This window comes from Emydura macquarii, unplaced genomic scaffold, assembly GCF_026122565.2.
Source record: "Emydura macquarii macquarii isolate MOO-44397 ecotype Brisbane River unplaced genomic scaffold, CSIRO-AGI_Emac_v2 contig_2422, whole genome shotgun sequence".
Classification (NCBI taxonomy): domain Eukaryota; kingdom Metazoa; phylum Chordata; order Testudines; family Chelidae; genus Emydura; species Emydura macquarii.
Genome location: NW_027132559.1, coordinates 39987061 through 40001170, shown reverse-complemented (window position 1 = coordinate 40001170; position 14110 = coordinate 39987061). Strand labels below are relative to the sequence as shown.

At 40.0% G+C, this 14110-nt stretch overlaps 1 protein-coding gene across 13 annotated transcripts in view; it reads left to right on the top strand.

Moving 5' to 3' along the window:
* The window catches only part of NEBL (nebulette), a 382486-nt gene that overhangs the window by 257034 nt on the left and 111342 nt on the right, over positions 1-14110 (top strand). For 9 of the 13 annotated variants that reach the window (XR_010922369.1, XM_067562338.1, XM_067562344.1 and 6 more), the window contains exons 1-3: positions 3927-4077; positions 4171-4242; positions 13165-13269. The exons of 2 other annotated variants lie outside the window; for them this stretch is intronic. Coding sequence is in view for 10 of the 11 variants with exons in the window: in XM_067562338.1 (XP_067418439.1) it covers positions 4015-4077; positions 4171-4242; positions 13165-13269 (240 nt within the window). In the remaining variant the exon portion in view is untranslated. Of the gene's footprint in view, positions 1-3926; positions 4078-4170; positions 4243-13164; positions 13270-14110 lie in introns of those variants that run through there. 2 more of the 13 variants (XM_067562341.1, XM_067562340.1) reach the window with 1 other exon arrangement.

The following is a 14110-nucleotide window of genomic DNA, read 5'->3' as shown; positions in this document are numbered from 1 at the left end:
GAAGATAGTTATGGCATTTTTGATGCCTTCTCCTGGGCAAGCCAAACTGCTGCTGCTTTGTGAAGTATTGTCCCAATATGCTTGTTCCTTCAACCCATAGATATTTGGGGTTGTTGCCAGAGTGGCTTTAGAGAATCTAGGAGCAAGCCTGCCAAATTGAAGATGCTCAATGACAGGGCTGAGAGACTAACTGTGATAAATTGCTTTCTGTATTAGGGACAAGAATGAGACCACCAAACCCATTTTTATTTGCAGACTATTTTGAGTCCAAGTCCTCAGCTGTGTAGGACTCATGATTTCCCTGCAATCTACTTCCCAAATGAGCATCTTTTCGTAAAAGATCATGTCTGAGCTGAGTGGAGCAGTTAGGTGGCAAGGTGCCAAACACCCAAAACAAATTATTTGACAGAAAATATTGGGTAGACAAATAGGCAAATAATGGATCTAAGTGTTTGGAGATTCACAAATCTGTTTTAGTGGTATAAACCATATCATTCACTTGCTGAAACTGTAAAACATATGTTACTATTTGTGTACAATTTATAAGCAATAAGATAAAGAAACTGAAATGGCTGCAAGTTATTTGCTGCAAATATTGTAGTTCTACAGTAAATCTAGCAAAGACACAATTATTTTAACTTTGCTGTATATGTTTCAACAAAGTAACGAGTTCTTCAGAATAAATTTAGTCAAGTAGGGAATTGAGGCTTAGCAGCTTTATACAAGGGAGCTGGAAGTTGGGGTTTGCAGCAGTGCAACTTTTCCTCATAAAATTTGAATTGCTCGGCATCGTTTACTGCCCTAATGAGCATATTTTCCTTTTTTTATATACACAGCAACTCCCATTGATATCCCGAGGAGTTATGTGCACATATGGCGAGAAGAATAGAACCTAATTTTGCAATGGCAGGATGCATGTATGAAAAGCATTATGGTACACACCACTTACTAGGTCCATAAGAGTAAATGCCAGGTTTTTTTGCTTGTTTGTTTTTTAAATCCCTGTGCAATTGGTTGCGCTAAATCTGTAGTGATTTTATGCCAGAAAGCCTGTCTATGGATTGCAATGTTTGTAGTGGAAAGTGGTTCTTTTACATGGGCACATGGTACATTTTTGTGGTTAAACTGTGGAAAAACAAACTTTTTGATCATTTTAGTGATATAATAAATAATATAGGGTTTAATTCCGGCTTTATTTCATGTTAGTATATCTAGATTGGCTGTTTTTTACTAGAGCAAATATAAGACCTAGATAAATGACAGCTGCCACATCACACATACTTGCTAATCCTATCTTAATAAACCTTACAGAAATAACTTAAACTGCCATTGACCACCACCGTGCAGGAAACTAACAAAACCCGTCTGCATTTTAAACTATGCAGTTTCTTAATTTTTCTTAACAAAACCTTCTGTGAACTGTATTTGAATGAGCTTAATTGCCAAAGAGTTGCTTTTCTGTCACTTTATTGGATGACACATTATTCAGCAGAGCCCCTTGTTTTTAGTGGGCAGTCTGCATCTGATAGTGTCTGCATAGAGCCATCTGTCACCTGGAAATTGCCACACTGAATAGATTAGTATTGCATTATAGTTGTGGTGGTGTGTTGTGGCATGATTTCCCCTCCACTCCCTTAGAAAACGTAACTTTGGTATCTATTTCCTTAATATAACTGGTCATGAGACCCTCCCTCCATTCTCTAGATGTGTGGCTAATGGAAGTTTGCTGGGGGCCCCAGCACATTTGAATGAGCTAGGCCCTGTAAAAACTATGGTTGATCCTGCAGCTTCAGCAATAAGAACAAATAAGTGCAAGTAAATCAACTAGTGATTATGCTAAAGAAAAAGGTGATCTTATTATCGATAAACCATTTCAAGAAAACCACAATTAATATACAATTACTGTTGCATCAGAACGCCGAATAACCACATTTGTAATGTTAACCTGTTAAATAACCTAAAAATCCAAGCAGTTCAGAATTGGTCATTTTTGACCATTTGACTTCCAATGAAAAACAGCAGCTCTCCCAAGGAGAAAGCCCATACTGAATTTTTGCAAAATTTAGCAATTTTTTGTAATTATTAATATCGCCCCACTTATTTTTTAATTATTTTTGGTATGTTTCCTTGCCAAATGTATTGAATATGGAGGGAAAAAAAAAAAACCTCTGATTAAAATATTTATTTTACAATGCAGAGATATTTGCATTCTTCAGCATTTCACCTTGGTATCAGAAAGCACAAAAAGTCCATGACTCATTGATATGCTGCATTGGTGTTGTCTTTAGCAAGTGCTCTGTATACCAGAAAAATGAATTGCCATGTCATGTGGCAATTGCTGTAGTTGCTCAGAAATGCATTTATTATACCCAATGTATGCAGAAGTGACCATTTGTTTTGAGAACACAATTTCAAAGATTTGGGGCTTGATTTTGAGAGCTGCTGAGTACATATAGTCAAAAAGAAGTCAATGGGAGGTGTGGGTGCCCAACACCTCTGGCAATCAGGCCTTATGGGTTTCAATTTGGGCACCTACAGTGACTGTCACTGAAAATTTAGGAGCTTATCTAATAAAACAGCAGAATAAAAGTAATTTGAAACCCTTGTGTATTATTCATGTGTAAGTGCCTTGTGTTTCTGGATTACAATAGGTTGAGAGCTGTCTATTTTTCTCAAATATTAACTCCCTCCCCCCAAACATCCTTAATGAATACTTTTTACTCAGTCACAAATGCTGTGTCTGTTTTCATATCCTTTTCTAATGAAGTGCTTTTGTTACAGAGAACAAATGGGAGGCATATGTTAGCCACAATTACTTTTTGGTATTTGGGGAATTTTACATTAAAAAAACTACACATTCCATATGTTTTCTGTGTAAATATAGGCTCCAATAACACGTGGGAATCCACTAACATGGACCCTTGAGATTTTGTCTGGGTGTAGGCTCCACAGCAGTGGATCACTTTGGGGGATGCAGTCCAAAGCTGTGGTGTTATGTGCTAGAGTTAGGAAAAGAAAATCATATTTAGAATGATCAATTCAGTTAGCTTTCTTACTTTGAATAAGAACCCTCCAATACATTCTTACTGAGCAACAGGTGAAATAATTTCCACTAGCAATAGGACATCTTCAGTTCCAACAGAGCTGAACTCAGTGAATTTATATAGAAAAGGTTGGTTCTGAGACAAAAAATCTTGACAGTCTTCAATTGTGAAAGGTTACATACACAGGCCTTTAAGGAACTTGCATTATTGGCATGATCATAGTATGTTTTCTTCTGTAGAGTGTTGGTATGTGTGTATGTATGTATATTACTTTAGCTGACATAATGCATGAAGCATTTTAAGAATTTATAATGTTTAATATAAAAGGAACATTTTCAGGAAAGTGTACCAAAAGTAACAGGTATTACATACTAAAATTACATTTCATAATGCAAATGTGAATTGTCCAGACGCTCTGAAGTAGAAAACTAAAGATGTGTGTGTGTGTGTGTGTGTGTGTGTGTGTGTGCGCGCGCTTTTTCTGTATGAGCTTTATTTGGACTGAGTGAAGAAATTTTGTGATAGCTGGTTTGGAGCCTGTGATATCGTAAATGTTAGAACTGGGTAGTTTTCATATACTCTTAGGATCCATGTCACCCATTTTAGCTACTTAATTTCATTAAATCATTTATCTTAAAAAGTTACTGAATTACAGTGCTTTAATTAAATGTGCCTTAGACATTTAGAAATAGTTGACTTGAATAGGTCATTTAATTATATTTTATCTGTAAGAAAGTATTAGCTGAAGTAGCAAGGCCATCTGTAATGCCTTTCAGTTCACTCATACTGAATTGTTCAGATAAAGACCTTCAAGTGTTGTCTAAATAAGGAAGAAGCCTTGGTAAGGTTAAGCTTAGTGAAGGACACAAGAGAAGCATTACATCCTAGACAAGCAGTAGAACATAAACCGTTTACTGCAGCTTTGGACTTTTTCAATTTTTACCCTATTGTTTTTCTAAAATACTAAAAAATGAGAGTTCCTGTCATTCAGGATTTCAGGGAGGATGAAAATGAGGAGGAGGAAGAAGAAAAGGTGGGTGGCAGTGATAACTTTGAAAAGGTGCTCACTCCTTTTTTTCACTGTTTTAGTTGAGTGATATTGAAATGCTTCCCCTTTCTTTTATAGGTGTTCCTTAAGCCTGTTATTGAGGACAGAAACATGGAACTGGCCAGAAGATGCACTGAGATTATAAGTGACGTAAGTGACTGTAACCATCTGTGTCCTTTAATTACATTCCTTTCTTCTAAAGATTTTATTTGAATTATTCTTATTTCTTCAAATTTATAAGATGTAGCTATTAGTGCCCATCCTACGGTCTGGGTGTCTACCCAATAGATTAAAACATACAAAATAATATAAAAGGTCAAGAATATGTGTATGGGGAAACTCCGTTAAAATGTTACAGTATCTGATAAAGGCACTCAATTAACAAATTCCAAATTAGTTATTATAGGACTATAATGTATGTCTTCATTTGGCATAAACACTTTGGATCAGATCTTTAGTGGGCATAAACTGGAGTAGCTGTACTGGCTTCACTGAAGCAACATCAGTTTTACGTCATCTGAGGATCTGGTCCCTTGAATGAATTATCCAAGTGAAGGTTTGAGTTTGTATTTATTGCAGTGCCCCTCCTGGAAACTTGAATCCCAGGAGGAACTATGCAACTGTGCACTCATTGGGGTTCTGTTTTTGATTAGACACAGTTAGAGTGACTGCTCTCCTTCATGGCCTAACTAACGTTGGTGACTAACAGCAGACAACCAATACTGGAGAGATGGTGATTTGCCTCTGAAATAATCTTTCCGGCCAACTGTAGGCTGGGATGTTTTGGCAGTTGATTGATTAGTAGAACTGCAGTGTGGAGGCTATTTCACCTTGTATTGTAACATGATGTATAAACTTATTGTTATCCAAGGTGAATAAGTATGTTGACCTTGTGAGATTAATACATGCGGAAACTAGATTACAGAGGATGCAAAAAATTCATTACTGGAGGACATTTATCACGAAAGAATAGATGGCCGCTAGAAAGATGGTACATCTGGAATGTTTAGGCACTATCGTGCTGTGTAGAGAATGAGGGTTGACAGGGTCAAAACTTCTCTTTTGCCTGTATGCTGTGTGGGAATACTTAAATTTTGGTGTGGGCTGAATATTGGATACAGCCTTATAAGAGGCCAGTAAGGTGATTACCCAGTAACATCAAATTATTTTAAGAGGTAGTACAGGCTGTTAATATTTTTATCAAAGCTACTGATGGTTATCTATATGTTTTTGTTTGGAAATGTACTATATATGGCACAATACAAGCCTGTCAAGTCAAATAAAAGCCTCAGTGAAAGTGAAGATGAAGCATTAAGCTGACCTGAAAGCCATTTATTGTTTCCATTCCACTTGTTTTTAAATATGACTGCTGTCATAAAGGCAAAAAATACCCTGACCAGTGCTGATAAACTATTTGTTTTAATTAGAAAGTAATTATTATTGAAAAGTGTATCATTAGTGGTGGTGTTGGCTGCAGCTGTTTATCAGTTGATAAATATTGTGTATGTATTATTCTTTGATTTTTTCTGTGAAGGTTTGGGGGCTAATGTGAATAAGTGAGTTACAATGAGATTTCAAACCCTATAATGGTCCAAAGATGAGGTTTTTGCTGAAAGTGTGTTAGATTTTCACTGAAATATGTGAAGCTTTCAAAGTTATAATGACTTCTTTATAATATTATTATAAGATGGGTAATGGTCCAGAACCAATGTAATTTCAAAGGGAATTCTCCCTATTAATATACTAAAATGGAACCTCTTTTTGGGCATGACCCAGTGCTCACTGAAGTCATTGTATGTCTTTTTATTGGCTTTCCTGGGTGTTGGATCAGGTTTTTTAATCCCCCCAAACCTTCACCATAATTGAAATTTCACTATCTCTGGAAAAGTACTACAGTATCCAGGGGGAAAATTCCCCTTACCAACACACTTCTTCATTCTTAAATTGGTGCCAGAACCTCTCTTGGCCCTTTTCAGTTATGGGGACACACACAGCTGTGAAGGGTCTCTAGGGGGATTATTTTCACTCGTTTCTGGTAGCACCTGCATCAAGTCTGGGAGCAGAGCTCAATGGATATTTCAGTTTGCTTTTGGATCCAACCATGTTCATAGCTCTTTACATTTGCTTTTTTTTAATAAACGTTTGTGCAAACTACTTTTTGTTTGCCCAGAGAGGAGCTATTATTCATGCAAATATTGAGATGGTTTATTCACTTGGTAATGAAAAAAGTTGCACCTGAAAAACCTCTCTGTATATACACATACCCATGCACATGCACACAGAGGTTTGCAGACCCAAATTTGCTTATTACCAAGTGGAAAAGAAAGGGACTGGAATGGAAGGTAATACATATAAGTCCAGCATAAGTGAGTTTTAATGACTTTGCAGTTTTACTCTAAGATGACCTTGTGACAGCAGCTCATGACCTTGTGACCACAAGACTGGATTATTGCTTTTCCTTCCTTGCAAGGCTGTCAACACAGATACTCTGTCAGAGTGCAATAGCATGATTGCTCATGGCTTGAGATATTGTGATCGTATTATGCTCACTCTGCATTCTTTACAATCTGACTTTAAATTGGCACTATTGTTTTTAAAGCCCTTTATTGTGTCAGCTCTTACTGCATGCAAGCCTTGGGTCTTGTACTAGGGGTTATTTGTTTTCATGTGCCACTGTTTAAGGAACTCACCATTGCAGTCAGCTGATGTTCACACTTCGTTTGTGATTGTTCCTATATTGCTCTCCTCTCAAATCCATCTAATTTAATCTCTCCTCATTAAATGTTAGTTTTCAAGATGCCTTTAATAGTCACTGTGTTGGACATGCGTGTGTGACCTTCCTTTCCAGCCCCTTTCTTTTCCATATTTAAATTAGACCCCTTAATTTGTTTTTATTGTTTGTATTTTAAAAGGGGACACAGTGCCCCGGGTGGTGTTGTGGAGAAAGTAGGAAGTTGTAATACAAATAAAATTATTAAGCAAATTATCATAGTCCTTTCAATAGAAAGGAAATAACTTGCCTCTTGAATCCTCATACTGCATTTCAGATGTGTATGTTACTAATATTTCTTTATCACCTTCAGCAAATTCTCTTTAAACATAATGCTACTTACCATCTAATTTGCCACATACTTTAGTCCAAATTGTAGTTCTTCCTGATTCAGCATCTCCTTGCCATTGGCTGGATATGATGAAGATTAGATCCTGCCAGGACTTTAATTACTGTTTTTCTCAATTAATAATGTTTAATGATGGCTCATAAAAATTAATAGAAAATGAATTTGTTGCAGTTCTGGTTTCATTTCTTTAACTACAAGAGAAGTCTAGGTACTACACTGTGGTTCTGAGAATTGTCAGTAGATTGGAGACAAAATATATTTATTGTTGGTTAAAATGAAAAGAGTAATTATGACCCATTTAACTAATGTTTCAAGCTGTTTTTCTCGATATTGGATAGAAAATGTGGATGCATGATAAAATGTTTCTTATTGAATATCTCATTGAATATCTCATTTGTCTAATGTTTCAGAGTTTGACTTTTCATTTTAAGATTTATATCCAGTTCAAAACAAATTGTTCAGGATATAATTTGTGGTTATTAGGAGCTAATGTTAACCAGTGTATATGAGTATGTCTTGAGCCAGATTCTGCCCTCAATTACATATGTGGAACTCTACAGACCAGATCCATATAACTTCAGCAGGGTATAACATTGGTATAACTCACTGAATTTGATCTGGCAGAATTTGGCTGTTTGACTCTCCTTTTGAAATAGTAGTCCACACCTGCTCAGTGTAGCTTTCTGTTCCCCTCTAGTGGGATCTGTATCACATAGACGTTCAAGAGTCTGCTACAGCCTTTTAGCTAGCAGATGGGACTTTTCACTCAGCTGCTCAGACATAAGCTTTTTGATCCAGAAGTCCTGGGTTTGATTGCTTCTGCTGCTGATCCACCCATGTGTGTTTTGTAACAAATAGTGTCCCTACCAGATTTTAAGCTGAATGGATCTTTGCAGCTTGAGATAAGCTTTCATGCCCTGGGGCAGTGTGTAGCTCATACTTATTAAGAGTAGCAGTCAGTATTTCTCTAGTGACTGAGCCACACATTAATGAGCCACACATTAATCAAGATTAATGAGCCTACTCTAGCCTTGCCTAAGGAATCCAGGTCTTTTAGCTCAGGCAGTAGAGCATTGATCCCCAAACTGTGGGGTATGCCGCCCTAGGGGGCGAAGAAAAACATTCAGGAGGGTGCAGCAAGGCCTGGGCCAGCCCCCATGTGGAGTGGGGAGGGATCACCACCCACCCTGCTCTGCCCCTAGCTCGACCCTGGCCTTGGCCCCCAGCTCCTGGCCCCACTCCTGGCTGCGCTCCAGGCCCCTGGTTGCAGTCCCATTCCTGGCCCCAGCCCTGGCGGTGCTCCTGGTCCTGCTCTTGGCCCCTGACTGCAGACCCAATCCCACTCCTGGCTCCAGCCCCACTCTGATCCCACTCCTGGCCCCAGCTGCTCCCGTGGCACTGGCCCCTGGCCGTGACCCTGCTCCTGGCCTGGGCCATAACTCCAGACCCCGTCTCCTGCGGGGGCGTGGACTGGGTAAGAGGGGCCATGAACCAAAAACGTTTGGGGACCACTGCAGAAGAGGCTTATACTTTTAGATCCAGAGGTATTGGGTTTAATCCCTGCTGCCAACGACGCATTGAGAGGCATCACACTATAATTAAATGAATCTTGAGTGAGTGGAAAGAGAAACAGGACTCATAGCCACGCCCTCTGTCCCAGTTTGAGTCAGGGAATTTTGATAATGAGCCCCTAGCCCCTGGGGGAGAGTGGGACCCTGAAGGGGAAGATTCAGAGGGAGAAGTTTTTAGAGGGCTCTGGAGCTGTTCAGGGGAAGCTGTAGAAGACAGTGCTCAGGCTACGGTTAGGCAGTGATGCTTGAAAACTCGCCAAAAAATTTTAAAAAGCCCGAAAAGAAGGAAAAAGCACAAAAAAACCCCAGAAGGTACTTGCCATCTGACTTAGACTCCTCGTCCTCTACTGAGGAAGGAGAGGTTTTGGGGTCCAAATCTGAGCAGAACTTGGAAAAAATGCAACATTTGTTTTCCCCCTGAGACATTTAAGACCATGTGCAAAAAAGATTGTGGCCATAATCCAGATCCAACCTGAGCAGGATCCTGAGGATAAGCCTCAAAGCAAATATCTTCCCTCAAAATTCTCCCCCAAGGCAGCAATTCTCCTGCACTGCTTCTCTGAGGATGCGATCAGGGAGGAATGGGAGAAACCTGACATAGGTAAATGTATTAATAAGCATGACCTTAGATTCTACATGCTGCAAGAACCAAAGACTGGTTTTACTGATGTCCTAAGGATTGATGCCACAATAGCATCCTTGGCTCAGGACATGATTAATTCTTCTCTCAGCACCTGTCAGACAGGAAAGTGGAAGGCACCCACAGAAGGGATTTCAAAGCTTCCTCGGCCATCCTCAGACTTTGCAAAAGCTATGCTGTCCTGGTTAGAGGACTTTAGGGTCCTGAAGCACAGAGACCACCCAGACACCAGCTCCATACTTAAGAAAATTCTCAGCCAGGACTATAGCATCCAGCTCAGCAGCCAGGGGGTATATATGGCTCTGCACCTGGAAGGTAGATGCTCACTCCATGAAAGTCCTGTGCTCCTCTAAGTTCTGAAGAAAAGCTAGATAAGATAGTTTAAGAAAATGCTGCAAAATCAAAACAGGCCCTCCTCTCTCTGCCGAGTACTCTAACAAGGGAGTACAAGCCCACTCTCAGGCAGAGACGTGCCCTTTGCCCATTCTTCTCAGAGATGTGCCAGAAGAAGGATACCAAATAAACTAAGGGCAAGACTTGAAACCAAGGGTCGAGCAGAAATCCCAAAGGTGATCCCACAGCCCCCAAGAGCCCAGCATGACAATGAGTGAATGTGCCTCCACCCAGACTTGGCTCTAGAAGGCAGAATTTCCCACTTTTCAGAGGAATGGTCCACATTGACTACAGACCAGTGGGTAAGAGAGAGAGTGAATCAGGGATACAAACTTGACCTGTGGGTTCCATCCTATTCCTTCATCCAGTCTCCTGTATCCAGCCACTCTGCCAAGCATGAACTGATCCAGAACGAGATCTCCCATCTCCTAGATAGGAGGAGTTCCCTTAGAAAGATTCTCAGGATTCCATTCCATCTTCTTTATCATTCAGAAGCTCACTGGGGGAGTTAGAGCTATGCTAGACCTCAAGAGGCTCAAGGAGTGGATGAAGAAGACAAAATTCTGGACGGAGACCCTGGCTTCCATGGTGTCATCCCTGTCTGAAAGGGACTTTCTAATCTCAGTAGCTCTGACAGACACACATCTCCATATTCCCATATGCCCATACCACCGCAAGCATCTGAGGTTTGCTTACAGCACAGATCAGTACCAACCAGTACCAAACGTGTCCATTCAATCTCTCACCATCCCACGGGTTCTTTACGAAGATTCTGGTAGTGACCATAGGCAGACTCAGGTCACAGGGTACTTATCTTTACCTCCTTCTGAATGATATCTTGGTCAGTGCTCCAGCCCAGACTGCAGTGCACAACACTTCAATTCTGGACTCTGGATCTCCTGCATATGCATGATTTTGTAATAAACACCAAGAAAACGTCCATGATTCCCCTGAGAAGGATATCGCATCTGGGAGTAAACATAGACTCCTCAGTGGTGAGAATCTTTCCAGAACCTTGAAAGATTCTAGAAGATCCAGGATTTCATATCCATTCTATGTGAGTGCTTGAGGCTAGTCTTCAGCTAGTGGGCCTCCTAGTGTCATGCAGAGAGTTCACTTCCTGGGCAAGCTCACACATCAGATGTCTCCAGGCTCTCCTGCTCAAAGTATGGGTAGATGGATCACATAGATCTAGTGGATTATGCAGGTCTACAAGGCATCAGGAATTCCTATTCAAGAAGGAATCAAGGCATAATCCACAAGATCTATAGCAGTTTGGTGAGCCGAATGAGCATATGCTTCCACCACTGAAATATGCAAATTAGCCACATGGCCATTGGCTAACACCTTTATCAGATGCTATAAAGTGGAATTTCTGTCTTTTGCAGAAGCCTCCTTAGGCAGGAAGGTGCTGCAGGCAGTTACCCAGTAATAGTATTGCCTTTGGAGCAAACTTCATTGAGGGGGAGAGGAGGAGGATATCTGTTCTCTGTCATTCTATTTTACTTTCTCCTTATCACACCCTATTTCTGTTTCATTGCTCAATCCTTCCTAGATGTAACAGAATTGTGGGTGATCATGTGGTGCATCACGCTGTCTGGAGTAGCTTATTACTGTGAGTGCCTACCTCAGGGCAGAATGTCCTGTAATTAACTATCTAAAGGGTTATTAGCTAGGAAAAAATTGAGAGAGTTATTTACAGGTTAAAGCAAGCAAACATATACACACAAATGAGTTACCTAAATGAGCTATCTAAATCCTAAGAGTGACAGAGTTGTAGTGATCCGTCAATTTAAAGTGTCTTTCAGGGCAAACCCAGGAGGCAGCCCCTTGGGATCTCTGGTCAGTTTAGAGTCTCTGGCCCCATCAGTGTTCAAACACCCAAAAAGATGGAAAATTTTCCTGTGACTTTGTTTTATTTCCTTCATTCAGCTTCCAAGTTCGCAGGAGGAGCTTTCTTGGACATATCATTTCCCAGGAGCAATAGGGCCATTAACCAATCCTTTGTATTGCAGTGTTCCTTGATGGCTCATCAGATTTTAATAGTCCTTCTGGATGGGCGGGGGGATGATTCCTGTGCTTGGGTTCACGAGTTCAGAGCAAATATTTTCAACGTTATAAAGCAAAACTTACATATTTTTCTTACAGCATGGAATACTGACATTACAAGTGAGGTTAAAGTGTGCAGCAATTTACAAGATGATAAATACATTCTTATAAGATTATTTTGTTAAATAGTCAAAAGACTACTTATTTTGAGGAAAACTAACATACAGGTGAACTGGTTTGGTCTCCAGCTGTGAATTTGTTAGTTCTTAGCTAATGCCTGCTGTCTGTCCTACCAGCATCACAGGCTGCATCATGGAATAATTCTTTCCTGAAAATTTCCTTTCTGCTAGCAGCATCTCCCTCAATTTTACCCACCCTAATGGCTCATTAGCCAAGGGATCAGATTTTTAGTTGGAAAATTACTGTGCAGGCAGTTGCCTGCTGTAAATCTATGATGTGGTGATTTCTCATGCGAAAGCATGAGTGGAGACTTTCTTTTCATTGGGTGTCTAAAATAAATAACTGTTTTAGGGAAAGAGGATCCATTGCTTTGTTTTGTCAACCTTCTCTGCACACTCCACCCTGGTACGAAAAATGGTCTCCTGTGTGTGTGGAAAGGATTTCAGGGATGAGCTTATCAATTTAAACATTTTTTTTTGGTCTTCAAGGAAAGTCTGACATTAACTGCACTACACAGCTATCTAGATGGCCTTGACTTCAATCCTAGAGATTTTGGGGGCAACATTTTGAAGTGTGGTCCTCAGAGTTTATTCATGGATCTTGGGGACATAAAAGCTATAATTGCATATGCTGTGGAGAAATGTAGATTTTGTATATGCAAGGTTTGTGTGTAGAAATTTAGAGGCTGTCTTTAATCATTTTGACTATGAAACCAAGGGTAGAAAACTCTATTTTCAGTACCCCCTTTCTTTAAAGATGCTGCAGGAACAGCAAGTAGTGGGTGACAATACACTGTAGGTATAACAAATAGCCCTGTCTTTTTCACTTCTCATATTAAAGATTTTGTGATTTTTTTTTTACATCACTTAGGTGCTCAGTATGCAGATTAGAATTTTTGTTATAACTTAATCTCTTTGCTATTGTAGGTCGCTATCTGATGTTATTTGAGTGGTTTTTCTCTGTGGCTTACTTTGTTACATTATGTGGTGTTTACGAGCCACTTGGCCTAGAACACAGTATTTTAGTGTCCTATCCGTATGAGTAGAATAAATCTAAAAAAATAAACCCTTGTCTATTTCTATTTCTAGGGTCAATTTAAATTCATTTTTTCTCTTTGTAGATCCACTATAAAGAAGAGTATGAAAAATCTAAAGGCAAGTGCACATTTGTGCCTGATACCCCTCAGTTAAAACATGCGAAAGATATGAGTGCTTTTATTTCTGAGGTAAGACATAAAAGATTGCTGAATATTCTTCAGTACTTAGTTACCAAGTTCAACACTAAGTTGAATATTGTGATTCTTGATGGGGTGGGTTGCGGGTGTATTTATACCAAATAACAAGAGAATCCAAAAGTTTTACTGAGTTGCAGTAGTGTCACTAATGTATGCAATTTAAGTGTATAACAATCATTTAGAATTATATAGCATCTTTCCTCTAGTACCCCAAAGCATTTGACAAACATTAAATGTGAATAGTTCGGTCAGAGCAGATATTACCCCCTGTAAGCTGGTGGACCTGCTTGTTAGCCTGGGACAAACAATCAGCCACGCCTGGTTCTGTTTATGGTTCTGTTCTGGTTTCTGTTTATTTTCCCCAGGGCTCTGTTTATTCTCCAACTCAAAACAAAAGGAAATGTAGAACAATAACAAAAGCAATAGTCCTGGAATGGACTGGAATTGTGGGACTCTCTGGCCTCCATTAACTAAAGGGTCTGGACCTCCCAAGACTGGGGGGAGAAGGGGGCTGCAGGTCCCACGCTTGTCCTCTTGCAGCCTTCTGCTGCAGCCACAGTAGACTGTGCACTCAGATCCTGCCTGGTCTCATGGAGGTAGGGCCTTCATTTATATCCTCCAGCTGGGAATCAGACCCAATCATTAGCTGCTGTCCTGCCTGGTCAGCTGATTCCCAGCACTTGCCTTCTGGGCTTCCTTTCACAACAAGGCCAGTGGCTCGCTGGCACCCTGGCCCTTGAAGTGGCAGATCACCCTGTTACGTTCCCCTTTCACAGATGGATAAATTAAGAAACAGAGATGTTTTTATTATTTGTTATTTGTATTACAGTAG